Genomic DNA, 21,583 nt, shown 5'->3' with positions numbered 1-21,583 from the left:
ATATAATGTTAATAATTTTATTATGAATATAGTTGACAATAATTCGAATATATATAACACGGCTCAATCTTAAACCAAACCAAAAGCTCAATCATCACCGAGGAGCAGGCCCGACGTTGGGGTTGTTTTGAGGGGCAACCGCCCAGGCCTTGTGGAAGATGGGCCCCCGAAAAATATATTTAAGTTATATTCATTAAAAAAAACTGGATTATAACACTTTTGTATTTTAGCGCAGTTGGTCTTAGAAGAATACTGGTTTAAGAAGCATTGCGTGAACAAGTCTTCTAGGACTCATATTCACTATTATTTTACAGTTGTGCTTAGATATTCTCCTGGTGACCTTACATTTCTTTTTTACTTAGGTTCCTTTTCTTACAAAGAGATTCCATTTATTTGTACTCCGTATTTACCTTAAATTGGCTCATTTGCATTTGCACTGTTGGTCGAAGTATTATTTTTGTTGTGTTAGATATATTTTAGATGCAAGCAATTGTGTTTTTTATTTAACAAGCAATTGTGTTCGATTGATGATACGAACTTATTAGTTATGAACTACATAGTATAAGTACTAAATCTACCAGGTAAATTTAACTTTAGCCACCTAAATTTAAAATTTTGTCGTATATGAAGGAATAAGGGCCTCATCCAATTTTTCGTCCCGGGCCCATAAAAGGTCTATCGGCCCTGCCGGGGAGTCGGGGACACCTGCACTAGTGGCTGCACTCGTATTCGACGGACTCAAAAGATGATCCCTAGGCTAACAAATTAAGCCAAAAAGTATTTCATACTGTACATTACGGAGTACTCCGTATTAAGTACGTGCTAAAGGCAAATAATGAGGAAAACTTGTGTGTGTGTGTGTCAATTAAAACATCATGGGGGCAACGCTACTCTCCAACGACCCAGTTTTTATTCATTTGTTTTTCTAATATTTATATCTTCATCATTGACTTCATGCCTCACCTTATTTGTCATCAAATAATCATAAAATTTGGAGGGAATTGAATTTTTCAATATCCCCTGAATTTTTCTCTGTTTTACAACAAAGAATCTAAAAAATGTCATCAGATTTTAAACTCTAATTAAGAAAATTATCGAGTAATTTCTTCCTTTTCGTATAAAAAAAATTGTTTTTATGTTTCTTTTTTTGATATTTTTCTTTGCTTAGAAAGGAAGATGTCTCTGAAATTTGCATAAATTCTTTTTAGAGAGAGAAAGTTAGAGAGAAGGGCAGAAATGGGTGCTTGTGCATCAAAGCCAGAAAGTTGTGTAGGAGGAAAGTTGAAGTTCTCAAAGAGATATAGAAAAACAAGGAGGTCAAGGCTTAAGAAAAGCTTGTCCTTTACTAGTAATAAACTTGTTCCTATTAATGAGTCTTCCGGCTTCAATGATCTTCCTTCTTACACTAATCCCGCTTTTCGAGGTACTATCATTGAATCTTGTATTTCTAGATATTTTTTTTTTGTTTTGTTAAGGGGTGGTTTTGTTTTTTTATTTGTTTTTTTGTTTTGATGTATAAGGAATCACGGACAATAATGATGGAGACGTCTTGGGTTACAAGAATTAAGGGCAAGTAATATTTAGTACATAATAATATAGCATATGTGATATGGGTCCATAATTACTAAAGTACATATAATCCTGATTTTCCAACATATGTGTTTACGAATTATTGATGCATGATCACAAAAGTATAAGAAAGTTGTTGACAATGTGAATGTTATTTTTCACGATATAGTAAATTCATGTTAGAGATGAGCGAGAATATCCAAACACATGAGATATCCATGGCATGCATATGAGCGTTTTGAGGTTTTCCCCGACTAGAAGTAGGGGTACTTTTGGAAGAAAAATATCATAAATTTAAAAAGGTGGTGGTAGTGTGGTACATTTTCATTATTGGAAACTAGGAGCTAACATATTTTCTTTACATGTAAATATGCTGCTTAATAGAATTTGCATGATATGACTCTTGAGCAAATTTATACCTCAAATACTAATTCCGGCATTAACCCTATGATTTATTACCTGGTCTTGATACTTGATGTCAACAGTTAGCATGGATGAGTCGTGGTTCGATTCCCATCCTGTGTTTGAGGCTGATTGGGACGATGATTTTTACAGTATTCAGGAAGGTATAAACAAATCATACAACACGTTTTAAATGCTAAAAGGATCAATAAAATCTAAGGAATTATGTTATACTTGTATGCAGATTCCTTTTCTACAAGAAGTTCTGATCAAAGCACCTGCCCATCAACCTTTTCATCTCCAAAATGCCAAAGTCCTGGTTATGGTTGTTTTTCTGCTATGTCCTCCTTTAATCTCAGGCAGCGTAAAGAACAAGCTGATGTTGAACCACCTAATGAGGGAAATTCTTTTAGTTTCTATAAAGACCATTTGATACACAAAGATGAAAAAGCTGATCATTCTCGAGTTTCTTTGGATGATCAGGATCAGCAAGATGACTCAACACCAACAGAGTTCTCCTTTGATTGCAGCCCAGATTATTCTGATCAAAGCATTGACAGTAGCGAAAAATCGCTAGATTTGAAACAGAAGAACTTGGATAACACTGAATTGAAGCCACAGAATAAGCTCTTTGATGTAAAAACACCACTGCTAGTGGTGAAAGTATGCAGACATAGGGATGAACATGAAGATGTAAGAGTAGATGATTTAACAGGAATAGAAAACTACCCGGTGGTTACAAATTCTTGCTTGCCGTGCCTAAAAATGTCGAGTGTATCAGCAGCTGATAGGAGAAGATCAGTCAGTCCTAGCCCTCCTGGTACAAGGAAGAAAGCAGGATTGAAGACACTCTCCTTTCGGTGGAGGGATGAATATACTAGCCCTACTTTAGGTAAGGATTTTCGTTCTATCTTTTCATCGTGTGTTTCTTGCAAAGTTTGACCTCAAAGCATTAATAGTTTCCTTTAAATAGTTATCTTAAAGTTTTTATGTTCATTTTGGGTTGTTCAGTTTCGCCAAGGGCCCCGCTGCAAAGACCAATAGCAGGATCTCAGATACCTTACTGCCCACCAGAAAAGAAGATGTCAGATTGCTGGTCACCTATTGATCCCAACACTTTTAAAGTACGGGGTCATAATTTTCTCAGGTAACAGAAACACTCCATAACTGACAAGTATCTTTAACATATATGCAACGCAGTCATGTATATATGTCTTGATTTCCAACATTCTCTTTTGGCAGGGATAAAAGGAAGGATTTAGCTCCAAACCATGCTGCATTTTATCCTTTTGGTGTTGATGTATTTCGATCTCATCGGAAAATTAATCACATTGCTCGTTTTGTGGAGCTTCCACCCGTACTTTCTTCCGGAAAAATTCCTCCAATCCTTGTTGTTAATATACAGGTGCCCCTACCATTAGATAATCTCTCACCTAAGAGCTAAGTCTGGCATGAACTACTTCTCATAGGGTAATTTCTTAGTTGTTTCTTCGTTCTTTCTGTCCAGATGCCACTATATCCCGCCTCAGTTTTCAACCGAGAACATGATGGAGAAGGCGTCAACATTGTTCTCTATTTTAGGCTCTCTGAAGGCTTTTCCAAGGATTTACCTCGTAATGTTCAAGAAAATGTCAGGGTAAGAAGCATTCACTCTAACTTTCTTACATGATGCTTTACAATCGATGCAAAAGTTCCAGTAATTTTCAATTGCAAGATTTTTTATAATAAAATTTATGACTTGAAGGTTGATTCATATTAAAAATGTATGTTACACTTTCTGAATCAGAGATTGATAGAGGATGAGACGGAGAAAGTCAAGAGTTATTCTGCAGAGACAACAGCACCCTTTAGAGAAAGACTTAAAATCTTGGGACGTCTAGCAAATGTAGAAGAGCTCAGTCTGAATGCAGCAGAAAAGAGGCTACTTAACGCATACAATGAGAAACCTGTACTTTCACGCCCTCAGCATGAGTTTTACTCGGTAATAATGTTTTAGGCTTGAGCCATCAAGTTACTGTCAAGTGTCAACTATAACCTTAATTTTGTATCATATGCTAAGAAATTCTGGTTTCTAATCTGTACAACTCTTACAGGGAGAAAATTACTTTGAGATAGATTTGGACGTCCACAGATTTAACTATATTTGTAGGAAAGGTCTTGATTCAATTCAAAGCAGATTAAAGCATTCTGTCTTGGATTTCGGACTCACCATTCAGGTACTTGTTTCTTGTGGTGTTCATTTTGTATTTTCTGATGAAATTATTTTGACATAATTATGATATAACCAGGGACAAAAACCTGAGGATTTTCCCGAGCATCTGTTATGCTGTGTAAGGTTGAACGAAATTGACTACACCAACTACCGTCACTTGGCAGTTTGAGTTGAGAACTTCTGAAGCCCAAAAGAGGTGAGAAGTTCAAAGTCGTGCTCTTTTCATCACACAAGATAAAGAAAAGGCCTAGAAGTTCTTGTTTCAGTGTTTCTCACTTTCTCCACTTGTTTCCTGATTCCACCCCTCAGAGGAAGGAGGTGTGAAATACCGATGTTGTCTCTAATTTTTGTTCGTCTTCTTTTATAACTTTGTACACTCGGTGTAATTATCAAAAACTCGTATGTAAACTCTGACGTATAGTCCTAACACTGTCACAAAAGATTGAAGAAAGCATAAATTTTCTCTGTATCAAATATCATGCTGTTCTAAACCAAATGAATAACATAACTGAACAAGCCATTTGCTTTTTCCAAGTTTATTCCAGTTAGATAAACAAAAAAACAGCATCAAACTCTAACACTTTCAAATTAGTAGCCTATTTCCAAAAGAAAAAACAAATGAAGGAGACGAAAAAAGGCCAATTAGGTCAAAATTAGTAGTCTAAAATGTCATCAAAAGCTGGAAAATCTAACTGAATCTGGCTGTCACGATCAAAAAGTGCCATAACAAAGGAGTTCACTGATGAAGGCTCATAGTCATAGCAGCTGCTTCTTACAGAATTCTTAGCTGCAACTTTACAGTCTGCCATCTCAAGCTTGTCATCTGTAACCTTGCTGCTCGTGTGATTTACACCAATGGTTTGAAATTGCGATGAATTCTCCTGAATTTGGGGCTGAAAATCTGTTGCTAGAAACCCCTGGTAGTTGTGCTCTTCCTCTGTAATATCAGTATTTAAAAGAGGATCAACAGAGCTTTTATGCCCCCAACTGTAGGCTGCACCTGATACCAACAGGTGTGAGCTCGTTTGCCCATTTGATATTGATGTTGTGGAGGACGAAGAGGATGAAGGTGATATTTCTTCTAAAACATAATGGTTAAAAGATGTAACATCTTGGAACTGAGTTTCCGGATTATCAGTTGGTGATATTCTACACTGAGAGAAGGAATTGGTTAAGTTTTGGTCAAGAGATCTCATTTGGTGGTTATTGGAGAGACAGCTGATACTTTCATAATCAGAGAGGATTTTTGAGATGGGTTTATGAGTAACAGGGTCAATTCCCATTTTAGCAAGCTTCTTTTTCAGCTTGGTATTCCAGTAATTTTTCACATCGTTGTCTGTTCTTCCTGGCAGGTGTTTCGCTATTAGGGACCACCTGTACCAATTTAGAAACAGACCAAAAACTGGATATCAAACAAGGTTCTAACATTTATTCACAAGAATTAGTAAGAGAATGCTGCGCATCTGATGCATGCTAAAAAAAGAAACAGAAAAAGATGTGAAGAAGCACCTGCTGCCTATAGCTGCATGGTACTGAATAATGAGCTGCTCTTCTTGTTCTGTAAATTCTTCATGCTTAAGGTCAGGCCTCAGGTAGTTAGTCCACCTAAGCCTGCAACTCTTCCCACATCTATTGAGTCCTGTAAGGCAACTAATACATTAATAAGCGCAAACCTTGAATTATCGTTTGAGGAAAATAGCTGAAACACCCAAATTAATCAAGGATTGATGATCCTACAAATAGTCGAGACATGAGATTATAATCTTAGAACACAGCATAAGCTGACAATGCAAGAGAGTGACATCAAATTTTGATTTTGGCACTCTCTCGGTGAGATCACAGTTTTTTGTTCCAGACTCGCAGGTTGTAGTGCTAAAATCAATTCAAGTGTTTGAACCACTTTTCAACAACAAAAGTAATCAACAATCAGTACACACAACATATTAAAGAGAAACTCATAGGACTAACATTCTTTTAAGATGTTTTTTCTCTAAAATACTGGCCAGAGTACAAATGTACCATTCAGGTTTGTACTGATATAAAAGGAAGTATCTTATATGAGCAATTGTGAAGTAAACGAAGGCAGCAGATAGTATAGAAGTAATCCCTGAAGGAAGGAGCAAAAGAGTTACCTGCTTTCTTAGGAACCTGAGTCCAATTACCGACTCCATGGTTAGATACATATGCAAGTATCTTAGCATCTTCTTCCGGTGTCCAAAGGCCTTTCTTGACATTGGCTTTGTCGCAGCAAGGAGGTCGCCCCATCTCTAAGATCAGAGCGTACAAACAGCAGCAACAGCAACAGCAACAGCAAGGAGAGAGAAATGGAATGATGATAGTTGATGTAATGATGTGATGCAATGCTCACACCGTTTTAACTCTTATAGAATCAAAGAAGAAACAATTAACAACTCTCAAGGCAAGCATTGCATGCAATTGGTTTAACGACATTCGCATGACAGTTTTTTTCTTCTAATTAAACCCCATTTTTTTGAATTCAAATCACTTCTAATTAAATCTCCACGCATATGGCATATATGCCCGTACTAAACCTTATACAACTATCACGAGCATTTACTGCCCACATACTTGAAGCTTTACCACAAACTGCTCACATTGGTGAAAATGTTAGCTTCCAATAAATTCCGTAATTTATTATTTTTGTTTTACATTAAATAGGGGAATAAATACTATCATGAGATATTAACTTCAGCTGATTATCTAGTAGTAATACTGATTACTCAGTCTCACAGCAGTACCCAAATATCATACTGCAAACCTGCAACACTAACTAAACTGAGTAGTTACTAACCACTATCTAGTAGCATAGAGCCCGTTGCGCCTTTTTTTTTTTTTTAATACAAAGTACATTAAAAAAATTATAAAATGACTTCAACCCAAAAACAAAAACCTATGTTTGGATGCTTTATTTAAGCAGAATACCTTCATTATTAGCAGCCTGTTTAGAAATAAAATAAAGATAGAAGAAGTTATCTCCATCATATTATTTCATAGTAAAAGTTTACAGTAACGAAAATTGAATACAAAACAGAGGAGGATGGAAGAACCTCTTTCTAGTAGAAACAACATTTATCTACAACTATATCAGCGTCAGATGTGATTCATAGTTAAACAAAATTTGTCCCTAAAAAGAACAGAAAACTTATCCACTAGTAAGGAAAGGTTGATGTGTACTTTCAGCAAACTTTGCAACTCTTTCTGCAATGTCCCTTTGTTTTTTCATTGCCTACCATATACAGAGGGTTCTTTTTACACTCGCCTGCTTGTGCCCACTGTAAGCAGTGCACACTCTCGTCTGCACATTCTCCAGAAGATGTATCTTCGATTAATCTGTCAAAGGACCGAACATGAATCCACTTTGTCGCAGACCACTTCTCACCCTCAATGACAGGGCAACTACCATGCAAGCTCGTTGGATCAGTAGTCGCGTCAGGATGAAGACTGAAGAACATCAATGCATCACCCTTACTAGGTTTCACTGTGAGCAAGGACAAATCAAAATATGTAAGGCAATGACTACCACTGAGGTCCATGGTCCAATTTGAAAAATGCCCCTAAAATAACATTTGAAGATCCTAAAGTTCGGAAGGTACTCCCTCCATTTGAAAATAATAGTGTGTTTTAGAAAGTCAACAAAAAGTTGTCACCTCTTCTAACATTGTAATGGTTTGTATTTGAATTTTCTAATAATTCAGTCTCAGATTTACGAAATCCCTCGGACTCTAAGTGAACCTCGGATCCCTTAACACAAGCAATGTAAGATATATGACGTAATAAAAACATCAATTTTCTAGACATCCATGCTCAAAATTAAGCTTCCTTTGTACTCATGCAAATATATACTAATGTGGTATACCTGCATAGCCACCTTTAGCACATTCAGACCAGCTGTCATTTTTCAGTTGATGCAATTTTCCCTGGACAAAGCATCGAATTAGAAAAACTTCTGAGAAAAGAATGAGGGTCAAGTAACTGAAAATGATACCTCTGCATTTGGGAATACAGTTTCTCCACCCTTTTCAACATAAGACAAGTACATAAGCACAGTAGCAACCCTGTGGCCACCGAGCTGCTGGTTGACCTTGTCATGAAAGTAATCAAAATGGGGCTCATACTTTTGACCAAGCTCGTAGTGAAGGACTTGCATAGCCTCCCCATTTTCTGAGCAGTGATTACAATATACAAGTTAATTGTACAACATAATCCAACTTAGAAGCAATATAGGGCATGATGTACACTATACAGCGATATTCACCTTGAGGAAGGAAAGTCCAGGCAGCAATTCTTGCCTCAATTCTAGCTACTACATCATCCTTCAGAGGCAACACAAAAGGTGAACCGTAAGCGTTTCAGACTTTCAAATTTGAAATACATGCATTATTATAACTGAAATGAATCAGCAATATTAGCTTTGTACAACAAATAGATTAAGTATACAACATTGATTTTAAAATATTTTCTACAATTTTACAGGTACTGACTTTTGACAAGATAGGAAACTATTCCCCAACGAAAAGACATGAATCGACAACTATTTGGGAGCTATCAGACAGAAGGTATGTTAGGTTCTGTCATCGTAAGATAATGATTCCACTTAAGAGTAGCAATAGAGGCTCGTTAACAAGATGCAACTAAAACAGGACATCAAGAACAAAACCTATGATATTAAACAACATGAAATAGGTCAATAATGGTGCTTCCATGAACAAAAGCTACTTTATGCTGCCTCTTCCATCTCTTGTTAAAGTTAGTGCTTCAAAGTATTAATTATTTAGTTCCCTTAATTTTAATCATTTAATAATAATTGTTATTTACAAATTAGTCAGATTAGTCAAATTGGTTAGCTTTAATTGAAGATATCTCACTAGGACACTATGCTAGTGGAGGAAATCGTGGGATAGTGGGATAGTAAGTCAGCAACATGTACTCCACGTTTAGATAGTTTTTGCTATTGTTTTGCAAATTTCAGTTTGGTTCAAACCTATATAAAAGGCAATATTTCTTGTTGATTAAAGTGAATGAGAAATGCAGTATATTTTATTATATTTTCAACGGTTACTTTGTTTTTCTGCTTTCTTATTTCCAACAAATTGGTATCAAGAGCAAGTGATCTTTGTGACCTATTTTATTTGAGTGTTCATATCTTTCTCTCAATGGCATCAAATACTTTTTCACTTACTATACCCACATTTAAAGGAGAGAATTACAATACATGGGCTATCAAATTGAAATCATATTTGAAAGCCATGAGTTTGTGGAAGCAACTGAGAGTGATGACTCAACCCCTCATCCAGAAAATCCAACTATATCCCAAATAAAAAGGCACGATGAAGAAGCGGCAAAGAAGCAAAGACACTTTCATGTATTCATTCAACTGTGTCGGACGGAATCTTTACAAGTATCATGACTTGTGAGACACCGAAGGAGGCATGGAATAGGCTAAAGGAAAAGTTTGAGAGCAATGCCCAAACAAAATTGATGCAAGTTTCGAACCTCAAACGAGAATTTCAGATGCAAAGGGTGAAGGAGATCGAAACCATTAAAGAATATGTAAGTAAACTTATGACCACTGTTAATCAAATTAGTTGTTTGGGGAAACATTTCCCAATGAGAGAGTGGTTGATAAGGTTCTAGTGAGTTTCCCGAAAAAATATAAGTAAAAAATTTCCTCACTTGAAGACTCCAATAACCTATCCAAAATAACCGTCACAGAGTTAGTCAATGCTCTTAATGCTATAGACCAAAGAAGATCAATGAGGGAGGAAGAAAATGGAATTGAAAGAGCATTATTGGTCAAATCTTCGTACCATAAAGCAAAAGGAAAATGAAGAAAAAAAATTGTTGGCATAAGGGAAAGCCAAAATGTTTCAAGTGTCAAAATTTTGGGCATTTGGCAAGGAATTGCAGGCTTCAAAATGTCGAGGAAAACATCTATGGCGCAAGTGGTCATAGAAGAAAATTTGTTCTAGACAGAAGGGTGATAATGTGCACCAAGGGAGAGAAGTGCTCAAAATATTAGAGGTTAGTGATATCGTGCATCAACAACATCGTTTCGGTGATAAGAAGTGCACCATGGATGAAGAGACATGCTTCATTTTCTTTTATCAAACTTTGAAGCAAAGGGGTGTGTTAAAGTTAGTGTTTCAAAGTATAATTATTTAGTTCCCTTAATTTTAGTCATTTAATTATAATTGTTATTTACAAATTAGTCAGATTAGTCAAATTGGTTAGTTTTAATTTAAGATATCTCACTAGGTTAGTGGAGGAAATTGTCGGATAGTGGGATACTAAGTCTGCAACATGTACTCCACGTTTTAGATAGCTTTTGCTATTGTTTTACAAATTTCAGTTTGGTTCAAGCCTATATATAAAAGGCAGTATTTCTTGTTGATTAAAGTAAATGAGAAATGCAGTATATTTTATTATATTTTCAACGCTTACTTTGTTTTTCTGCTTTCTTATTTCCAACATCTCTTAGTATTTAGTAATAGCCTTACCTCTAATTTACAACATCCCACTGGACGGCCATAATTAGCCAATTAGATGTCTACAGGTAATCTTTTACTACTCTGCTAACATAATCCCCCACTAACTTGCACACTGACTATAGCTCTTACTATTCATTAAATCTCCACGTGGGCATATTTCCTTATACTTTTGGGGAGAGGGACTAGTACCCACTACAAAGCTACATAGTCTCTCAATTCCTTATAGGGCTGTGAAGGGAAAATCAACACTACTACAAATTCTCTCCAGGAGAAGATAGAGCAAGCTGTAAAGATGCTATTTGTATGTACATTACCAAGACATTGCCTCTGGCCTTTGTCTTCTCAACTTTGCTAACTAAAAATTAACTAGTGCATAGAACATAAATTAGAAGGAAACACACGAATAATACGATTGAATCTCAAAGTTGAGAAATATCATGAAAGAAATTTTGCTGAAATATGATACAACTGTGAATACTGAAGGCAATAAATAATCATTGATGGTTGGGTTCACTGGTGATCTTACAATGATCAACCATTAGACAGCCTATCTATTCTTGAGGCCACTTAAACTGACTTAAAGACTTAAAATTAAGTAAGATTAACAGCTAAAGGACGTCTAACTGTTAACAAAACTGCCAATACTTCAAAAACGTTCGAGTCCCACAGATAGGCATACCTTACCATCACCCCAAACGTTTAAACTATTCATACAAAGATAACAATCTATACAATACTTTAGCAACATCGCCTCAAACAACTATACTTTAGACCGTTTTATGAAAACCCAAAAGATTCCAGCTATTCACAAAATCTAATTTGTCAAAGGATATTAAATGCCTACAATGAGGTATGCAAAATCTGCATTGAAGACATGTTATACACTCAAACTTTTTTTTTTTGATGAGGAAATGAAACTAGGTTATAGTCCCTAACATAAGACCAACCTCACACATCCATTTGGATGATAGAAGAGAAAAAATATATATATATATTAACATGCATGAAAGGTCTTAGGGGAGACTGAAAAAATATTGGAAATACTAATCCTCTTTCAACATAAAAGCATAATATATCCACTATCTCAAAATCCATCACAACAGGTAGTGGTTTAGCTTAGCAAACCAGAGGCAACATTAATCTCTAAAGCAGTTAGGTGTGAGTGACCCTTTTTATAAACAGCAGTTAAATCTGAAAGGCGGGGTTCTATCTTGAAACTGTAGATGGTTTAATTCGGAAAATAAAATAAAATTAATACTCCCTACATCCCACATTAGTTTGAAAGGAGAATGATAAATAACCTTCATGTTAGGTGGAGCTTACTTGAACAATGACTTGGATTGTTACTAGAGGAAAGGTCAGGAATATGTTGAAGTTGTTATTTTTTTCAGTTTGCATATCATTCATCATTATCATTATCATTAGCCCATTGCCTCAAAGAGGCTCCCACAAGAAGCGGGGTAAGGGGGGGTCGGGTGTACGCAACCTTACCCCTGCAATTGCAGAGAGGTTGTTTCCAATTGACCCAAACGCGATAACGGGACGACAACGGGACGACCATCTTCTACTTCATGGAATGGAAGCGAAGAGGTTTTAAGAGCCATTTTAATTTAGTCCATTACATCCCACAACCAAAAGAATAAATGAATCTTTGGCTCCTTCGGAAGCGGGGTAAGGGGGGGTCGGGTGTATGCAACCTTACCCCTGCAATTTTTTCAGCTTGCATAACTTAAAGATTTACTTGTACTAGATTTAGATGTGTAATAATTCTAAAATTGTCAATTCCTTGTGCTTTTCATGTCGGGTCCATGTATCACTTTACTTGTACTAGGTGATTAATTATCACTATGTCAAGTTTTAACTTCCATTCCTTTCATTCCATTCCTTTCATCTCAACAACAGTCTCTTTTTGTTCTACTAGTGTCATCTTCTATGTTTCTCCCTTGTATGGTTGTTCTGTCATCTGGTATGTAATACTTCATCTGTTTTTTTTTATTATTATTATTGCACCATTTGATGTTTCTCTTTTCTGGTTTGATAGGTGACAATGACGATCTCTTACGACGATTCATGTTAGCCGACCCCAAAACATTTTAGGACTAAGGTTTTGTTGTTGTTGTTGTATTGCACCATATGATGTTTCGCACTTGTCAATGCAAAACTTTGGTCATTAATATCTCTTATTATACATTAGCTGAAATTATGAAAATTGATATTTGAAAATATATATCGAGACGAAGCTAACAAGATCCCACATGACTATATAATTCCTTATGCATAAATCACAAAAAATTGATACTCCCTCCGTATTTTTTAGGAGTCACATGTTGACCGCCACAAGTATTAAGGAAACATAGATGAATTTGATATAATAATGATGCAAGTGGGGTAGTTGACAATAAAGATTATAAGAAAAATAAGTGAGGTGTAAAAAGTTACTAAAAATAGAATTATTTATGATTTAAGCGGGCTCATAGGAAAGTAAAAAATAATAAACAATTGAGGAGTAGATGTAAAAGTTACCAACAATGGAATTGTGACCCTAAAAAAATATGCAGAAAATAGTAATTGTGACTCCTAAAAAATACGGAGGGAGTAAATGAGATTGTGTGAATAGTGTAAAATCGTAAATGGTGCAAAAGACGGAGGAAGTAGTTGATAGTTGATGATATGGTGGTGCTTTGGTGCTTATATTTGAACCTTGTTTTTTGTACATTTTCTGTTTCATTTATTTGTTATTTGGTGTGTCAGTTGAGTTTCAAGGATACTTTTTGGGAAATTATTTACTCCTCATTTTTGTTTCAATCATTCACTCTTCCATTCCAGTCCTAGACTCCTGGCACCTCGCATGTTACACATTATAACTTTGTAAACACGTGGTGATATGGTCCTAGTGTCTTTGAAGAAAGGATTCTTCTTTCTTTCTTCCTGATCGTACACATGGTTATGTGATCACTAAGAATACAAGTATGACACTTGAAGTATCCTAGAAATTGCTAAGTGTGACATTTAGAAATAGATAGAGCCCAAAACTGGCATGCATTCCATCTAACAGAGCCAACAAGAAGTCAAGAAGTACCTCAAATACCCCTAAAAGTTTCAGTCAGCTTAAATAGCTCATTTTCACTCTCAGGCTATACATGGATTGTAAGCAATGGGGGGTGGAAAAAAAGGGGGAGTAAAATGTCCGATGCTTTTTGGTTGCCTGAATAGGAATAAAATTTCCAGGTGGTAATGTAATTGTTATTCAGGGACCCCCATGGTAATCTTTCCCCCTTAGAATTTTCTAATTCTTTATGCACTTCTGAATTCTGATCTTCATCCACCTCCCCCAGCCCTCACTTCCTCTCCCTTCACATCCTACCTCCTCGCCTCCACTTATCTCAATTTCTGATGAGCTGGCTACCACAATGGTGGTCCTGACTGGAAACCTTCACAGTTAAATTCATCCACCAAAGAGTTCAAGTTTGGCAGCTCACTATGGCGTAAAATTGGTGTTTCTCTCTCTTCGTCCTCCTCCTCCCTTTAAGATCTGCAAACTTCTTAGAAACTTTGGAAAGTGTGGCCGAGTGGAGAGCGTGGATATATGGTTGTTTGCGAGGTAGCAGGTCAGATTTACGGTGGTCCATGGGTTGGTTTGCAAGGAAGGATTGGGTTTGCGGTGGTGTAGCTATGTGAAGTTGACTGTTGTCTTGTTAGGGATGCTTGTAGATCAGAGGGAGATTTTTACCTGAGGAATATTGTCAAGCTTCAAGAATAGGAAAGATTACCCTCTTAATAATTCCCTATTAAAATATCCCCCACTAACTTTTACTCCCTTAATTAGTCAATAGGATCCAGGCATGGCCTCAGGAGTAACACATGAAAACATAGTTATGGCCTGAAAGACAATATAGATACCAGAAATTATCGAACAGCCTAAATGTACTTTGATTACCTCGGTATAACCTCATAGCTTCAAAAGCAGAACTTAAAAGAGTGAATGCCAACCAAATCCAATGACATCAAAATCATACCGAAACAGAATAGAAGAAAAATGATCAAGTTTCCACTAGAATGAACTCATCAAGTAAGAAAATAAACACTCTGTTGTGTTCTAATCTCCCATTGCAATCGATAAGAATCACCTAGGAATAACTAAAATAAATGTAACCCACTTAAGATCCAAATTGTGTAGGGGGTGAGGGGCATTGTTTTCTTAATGGGGGACTGTAAAACACAAAATTCGCAAATTCGGATTTTCTAAAGTCGATATTTGAAAGAACCTTATAAATAGACTAATGTTCGAGCATATTTTGCAACTAACCAAGAATGCAACAATATATACATATAAACTTAGGAGAGCAATCAAATAAAATACAAACCTGACCCTTTTGAAGAAACATGCCAGAACTAGTCCGAACTTCACTTGGAATACTCTTCCCAGAATCATTATCCGCCACCATTGATTTCTCCAATTTATCCTTTGCCTAAACAATCAAAACCCCGATATTATTCAATTTCAAAACCAACACACCTTAATTTTAACCCCAAAAAGACCACAACATCTTACCAATTGGATGAGATGATCACATTCTTCATGGGTTAAAAAACCCTCGTACAAAAATGCCCTGAAAAATTCAGCAGAAATTACAGTCATTGGACTCACCATTGAAGCATTGAACGCGAGGAGGAGAGAGAAAACCAACCTGGGATGCCATGAAAGCTGAGTTACGCGAGTTGGATCAAATCCATAAGAAGAAGAGGAAGAAGAGGAAACAGTCTCACTCTTCAATTTAAGCACGGATTCTTGACGCCTGCACAACAACAACAAAAAGTGTAGAGACAATCAAATTTTCGTCGCATTGCTAATTTTTTTCATTTCCAGTAAACGGTATATAAGAGGAGAGAGAAAGTTACCTGTTGCCGAACCATCCGCCATAAGAAGGTTGTGGGAAAATCAAGAGGAAAGAGAGAAAAAATGTCAGGAAATTGCAAATTTCCATCATTGAAAATTTTCAAGAAATGTGTAAAAAAGTTGAAGGAAATTCAGGGTTTTTATTTTTTGGGTAGAATTGAATTTGAGTGAGGGAAACGGGAAAGAATCAAGAATCAAAGGGTACACACAGAATTGAATTTCAGTAATTGATGGTTGAAAACTGAAATGTATGATGAATCTTCTGTCGTCTGGAAGTTTCCTTTCCCGTGATATTAAATGCTCTCTTTGACAATGATATCCATATCATTTGTATCATTTGTAAATTTGATTCAACTTAGTAATCGGAACCACATTAATTATCACATTTGACTTTACTGGATTATATGAGTTAAATCTTTGACTATTTTATTTAATCGTATCAATATCGAAAAGGTTACATATATCATGTGGGTATACAATAGTGTCATATTCTGATATCTGATTGGTCTAAAATTTTGGTGAATAGCGTCAAAGCTATAGTAAATCTGTAAATGGGAGGTGAATTTAGGGAAATTGCGCCATTTTCACACTCCTTCCCTTTGGGGCCAATGTTGCTCCATTAAAAAAAATGAAATTAATTTTTTCAGACACAATTATCTCCCCTAAATTAGTTACCCTGGAATTTAACACTAATTAATTATAATCCTTCTTGCCATTGGAAATTAAAATCGGCAGCATCATCGACGGAAATCATTGTGATCGAAGTGAAGTTCCGCGGCACCAGAGAGAATCAAATTTCGGCGACAACAAAAGTTCCGGCGACCACAACTGAGAGCTGGTAAGAATCAAATAAACCAGGTCCATGCTAAGTTAGCATGGACTGGGTATTATAGTCATTTTGCGTGTGTGAGTAAGTTGTAACTGTCACGTGCGGTTGCGTGTAATATATAAACTAATTTGAATTTTTTTTCACTTTTTGCGCGATTCGGCTTCCTTCAATTCTCTCTCCTCTCTCAATTGTTTCTCAATTTCACTCTTTCATTCAGTTTCATTAATAATTTCTAGGTTTTGCGTCAAAATCAACTCAACAAATCACTCAAAACTCATCAAAAAATCAATGTGTTGTTTGAATTTGTGCTACAATGGTGAAAAAGAAGGTAATTACTGGTCCTACAAATGACGTTGTCGTCGGTTCGTCGAAACAACCGCCGGATGAAGTTGTTCAAACTCGTTCACGGCGTAATCAAGCTTCTGGTATGTTTTTGAAGTGATTTCAGTGGTTTATTTTTCGAGTGATTTGACTTGCATGTTGTTTTGTTGAAAATTAGGGTTAGTGTTTAATATAGTTAGAATATAAATGATATAGTTACCTTTATTTTATGTTTTGAAGTGTTTTTACAGTTACCTCAATGTTCGTTGTGGTTATTTTAGTAGTAGTTTTTACATTAATTATATTGTTAACAACAGTTACTATTAGTTTAAAATAGTAACTATGTGTTTAAAATAGTTACAATGTGTTTAAATAGTTACTACATTTTTATCATAGTATATATGGCTTTTTAAATTATCAACATTTTAAAAGTAACTTTCTGCTAAAACATAGTTACTATATTATTATATTATGTATTATGTTATTTAGAGTATGTTTTTGTCCGTTTCTTATGTGTACAATAGTTACTATATGATTTAAACGGTTACTATATGTGTACAATAGTTACTATATGATTTTAAAGGTTACTATATGATTCTAATGGTTACTATATGTCTACAATGGTTATTATATTATTTAAATGGTTACTTTATGATTTTAAAGGTTACTATATGTCCACAATGGTTACTATATTATATGAATGGTTACTATATGTCTTCAATAGGTACTATGATTTTTATGGTTACTATATGTCTACAATAGTTACTATATGATTTTAATTGTTACAATATTATTATTACTTTGTCTTATATTTGTTTTCTTTTCAGTTGCCAAAGAATATGTGGTTATCAAGAAGAAGAAAACGGCAGCCTGTGCTAAAGCAAAAGAGATTGTAGTAGAACCAGAAGAAGAACCAGAACGTAATCAACAAATAATTTTTAAAGATTCTACTATGATTGATGTTCCAGTGCCTGATGCTCATCAACTCCAGGCTCAAGCTATGAAAGAAATAGGCGCTGATGGCCTGCTGATTGTGTAAGTATTTATTTTTCTAAATAGTTATTATATGTTTCAAATAGTTACTATATCCTTTTAATAGGTACCATGTTTATATTATTATGTTCTGTTAACTATATGTTTTAAATATTTAGAGATACTATATATCAATAATAGTAACTATATTTTTAAATAGTTACTATATCCTTTTAATAGATACTATGTTTATATTATTATGTTCTGTTAACTACTCCGTATATGTTTTAAGTATTTAGAGATACTATATATCAATAATAGTAACTGTTGTGGGATCTTTTACGGTGCTGACGTGGCACGCGCTCCTCGGAGGTATCAAGTATGACCTGGCACGAACTTCTAGCAACCTGCAAAACAAGAATATTCCCGTAGGAATATTCCCTCCGATGCTTAAGTAAGTATAAGCTAGAGAGATAAGTAATTTGTAGAGAGAAGGCAGAGCAAAGATAGGTTTTTTTGTTGTTGGGCAAGAATTGAATGCCCTTTTACCTAGGGATCTGCACTATTTATAGTGCTAGGGTTTCTCGGGAACTGGTCCTGCATGATTGAATGTTTACGCAAGATTGGGCCATGTGTCCTTCATTGGTTTTGGAGGCTTGTTTAGGGCCAATGTGGACCTCTTAATCGCTTGGGCCTGGGCCCTGTGAAGTTTAAGAAATGCCCGTAGGCAAGCTTTTGGGCTCTTTCTTCTGGGCTTTGATAGTGCAGTCAAGTGGCATTCTTTTAGGCCACATCATTTGCCCCTCAAGGATGATGCCCCTTGTCACTGTAGGGTAGGCTGCTTGATCGGATGGAGCGCCACGTGTGAGGGCTTTTCAGAGCTTAGATTTTCCTTTAAAAGCTTCAATTCCTCTTTCATTTTTCTTTTGTTACTTCAGAGCGATTTTTTCTTTAGAGAGAGAAAGTAAATTTCGTCCTGCCAAAGATCTGCTGGTGCTTGCGCTTGAGTGTTCTTGAATTTGTTGTCCAGTGTTCTTGAGGGTTTAGAGGATTTGCCAAGACTTCTCATCAGTTTGATCATTTTCTGATAAGTTTTCTATCAACACCTTGTTGTTTGTATGCTTGTGGGACCTCTCTTGTTTATTGTTTATAGTATTCTGTGGAGGCGTCTTGGGGGTTATGACACCTATCCCTTTCATTCTTTTGCTAAAGTCAGACGTCTTGTCCCTTATGCAGGACGGCATGGCTCGAATTAGACAGACAGCTAACGTGCGTGCATGGGCTGCACCGCGAGAGGGGGACGATAGGGTTCCTTTTTCGAACCCGTCCCAAGGAAGTAGGAGTGGAGTCCGTTCCTCCCATAATACATGAGACGGGGCCATTAGAACGACACATTCTCCTAGGAGAAGGAAGAATGTGGCTTCCCGTCCCCGCGTTCCACGCGAGGATTTTGAAGATGACTCCTCTAGCTCCTCAGACGAGGAGTTTGCAAAAAATCTTCCTCCTATGGTCCGGGGGAAGGAGGACGTCAATCTGTTTCCGTTGGATATCTTTCCCAGCATGAAATGGCTGTGGTACCTGAGGGAGCAGGGACGTGACTTTGAGCGTTTTCTGCTCTTGCCCCCAGGTTTTAGTCTTAGGAGCCCTCGACCTCATGACTCCGTGGACCAACTCTCCCAAGGAGAGGTAGCCGTTTATACTGTTGCCTTTAGGTTGGGCCTTAGATTTCCATTGCACCCCTTTGTGATGGACGTTTTAGAGGGGTATGACATTGGCCTTGCTCAATTGACGCCCAACTCATGGGCAAATGTTTTTGGTTTTATCGCCAAGTGTGCTTTAAGCGGCGTCACCCCTTCCTTTCCTGCTTTCCTTCGTCTCGTAGTCATTGCCCCTTCTTCTCGTTCTCCCCAGGGGTGGTTCACCCTCTACAGCCGTCGGGGATATAAGACGGTGGTGGGTAAGACCTCTAGTTGGGTTTGGTGGAGGAAGAAGTGATCTGTTGTCCGAATGGAAGACCTCTCTCTTTCTAGACGTCTTTCTCGGTGGAACCGTCGGCCCCGCTATTTGTCTAGAGCTGACGCCTACTCTCGCCTCTCGTCCAGAGAGTGGGGACTAGTGAAGCCCTTGTTCCAGGCTGAGATGTATCGGCTGTCGTCAAAAAGCCATGCCTGGGTGCCTAATGCTTGGCTTCCCCATGTCGGCCAGTTCACCAATATAGTCTTTCTTTCGGTCGTTGGTCTTTGTTCCTATTTGAGTAGAGGTAGTTCCCCAGTAGATTTTCAAACATTTTTTCTTCCATCTTTTTTTTTTTTTTTTTTTTTTTTGCCTCTGTTCATTTCTGGTCATGATTTGGTCGTTGATTTCCTTTATCTTTAGGAACCCACCTTGCCGGCAATGAAGAAGCGCCCGACATCTTCGACGGAGGCTCCTAAGCCAAAACGGCCCTTCTTTAAGAAGATGGGTCCGGCCGACACTGTCACCAAGCCGTCGGTACCCAAACCGTCCTCTCCTCTGGCTGAGGGGGAGGTTCCTCCTATCCAGACGCCCATTCTTCCTCCTGAGCAAAAGGAGGTTCCTTCCCAGGTGGACACCGAAATTGATGGTACTGCCGGAGCAGCTGCTGACGAAGTAGCAGTCGATCAGACTGCGGTGGCTGACGCCACCACCTTGTCCAGAGAGGACAAGGGTAAAGGCAAGGAAACTGAGGCTCCTTCTACTGATAATGCCTCTACTCCTCCTGCAGCCTCGCCAATCGGTTAGCGTCTCTGTACTTTAAATCTGTTATATCAGGTTGGGATTTGCACGATGTTTGTTAATCTGGGTGTTTGGTTCAGTTGATGTTCAAGCGGATGCGTCGGGCCGAGGTGGCGAGCATCCCTCCTTCTGCCAGTTTTAGCTCAGAGGCGAAGGATAAGATCCTTGCCGATGTGTATGCGGCCATCCCTGAGGAATACGTGAGGTCACTCCCCGAGATTGACTTGGAATTCTTTGGGTCCATTCAGTCTCTCGTCCTTGATGTGAGACACTTACCCCTGGATTTCTGTGGTTATGATTATATGTGTATGCTATTTTTAATTCTATATTGTCTTGGGCAGCTCTTCATTCGCTGTGCCGAGAGTAGGAACTACCGCTTTGATATGCACAATGAGATGCTCAAGCACAAGGACCAGATCGAGAATCATGAGCAATATCCTGAGAAGACGGCCAGGTTGATCAACTTGGACGCGGATAAGAAGATTGCTCTGAAGACGGAAGAGCTGAAGAAGGCCGAGGAGGACGCTGAGAAATATGAAGAGAAGCTGCTGGAACATGAGTGTAATAGCGCAATTTTTTCCAGGTGTTTTTAATTAGAGGCTAATTACATTTTATTATCTTAAAATAGATTAAAACAGTTTTAATAAAAGATGAGTATTATTATTGTATTTTATCTTTTCAATGTGTAAGAGAGGAAAATCTGTTTTTTTTTTTTTATTTTAAATGTAAAATTACAATTTTGCCCTTGGTGAGAAAAATAAAATAATTTCATATGCCTTGCTCTTCCATGCTATGTGTCACTCATGGGAGTTGCCACACACAAATATTGGTGTCATTTTCTTGTTAATTCTTCACAATTGAGTGGCAAGTAAGGTAGAAAATAAATTTGTTTAATGGTTTCTCCTAGGTGCAAACACTCACAACCCAAAAATCTCTCTCCTCTAGCTTGATTATCTGCTGCTGCTTCTGTTTCGTTCGTTTTCTACAACACGAGTTCGGATTTTTCCAATAGTTTCTTCAGGAAAGTTGTAGCCCTTGAAAAGCTAATCAATTTAGCCTCAAGAATCACTCAATTTGGAGTTGTATTGTGGGAGATACGCCCTCTTCTTGTCACTGCT

The 21,583-nt window shown here is 37.2% G+C and overlaps 3 protein-coding genes across 3 annotated transcripts; 1 reads left to right on the top strand and 2 right to left on the bottom strand.

Moving 5' to 3' along the window:
- The first annotated feature begins 867 nt into the window (after positions 1–867).
- LOC110805390 (uncharacterized) lies at positions 868–4,660 on the top strand. Its single transcript, XM_022010986.2, has 9 exons — positions 868–1,423; positions 2,055–2,135; positions 2,216–2,863; positions 2,983–3,118; positions 3,214–3,376; positions 3,479–3,607; positions 3,758–3,952; positions 4,065–4,187; positions 4,260–4,660. Exons 1-9 carry the CDS (start codon positions 1,237–1,239, stop codon positions 4,350–4,352), a joined length of 1,755 nt encoding a protein of 584 aa, XP_021866678.1. The 5' UTR covers positions 868–1,236; the 3' UTR covers positions 4,353–4,660.
- Positions 4,661–4,667: 7 nt separating this feature from the next.
- Positions 4,668–6,633, bottom strand: LOC110805399 (transcription factor MYB35). Its single transcript, XM_022010995.2, has 3 exons — positions 6,316–6,633; positions 5,693–5,822; positions 4,668–5,557 (listed from the first exon to the last, which is right to left on the bottom strand). Exons 1-3 carry the CDS (start codon positions 6,446–6,448, stop codon positions 4,837–4,839), a joined length of 984 nt encoding a protein of 327 aa, XP_021866687.1. The 5' UTR covers positions 6,449–6,633; the 3' UTR covers positions 4,668–4,836.
- Positions 6,634–7,158: 525 nt separating this feature from the next.
- Positions 7,159–15,922, bottom strand: LOC110805389 (probable prolyl 4-hydroxylase 6). Its single transcript, XM_022010983.2, has 8 exons — positions 15,592–15,922; positions 15,381–15,488; positions 15,245–15,302; positions 15,057–15,161; positions 8,460–8,517; positions 8,190–8,365; positions 8,061–8,121; positions 7,159–7,682 (listed from the first exon to the last, which is right to left on the bottom strand). Exons 1-8 carry the CDS (start codon positions 15,678–15,680, stop codon positions 7,381–7,383), a joined length of 957 nt encoding a protein of 318 aa, XP_021866675.1. The 5' UTR covers positions 15,681–15,922; the 3' UTR covers positions 7,159–7,380.
- Positions 15,923–21,583: the final 5,661 nt, after the last annotated feature.

Source organism: Spinacia oleracea, chromosome 1 (assembly GCF_020520425.1).
Source record: "Spinacia oleracea cultivar Varoflay chromosome 1, BTI_SOV_V1, whole genome shotgun sequence".
Lineage (NCBI taxonomy): Eukaryota > Viridiplantae > Streptophyta > Magnoliopsida > Caryophyllales > Amaranthaceae > Spinacia > Spinacia oleracea.
This window is presented reverse-complemented; position numbering and strand designations above follow the sequence as displayed.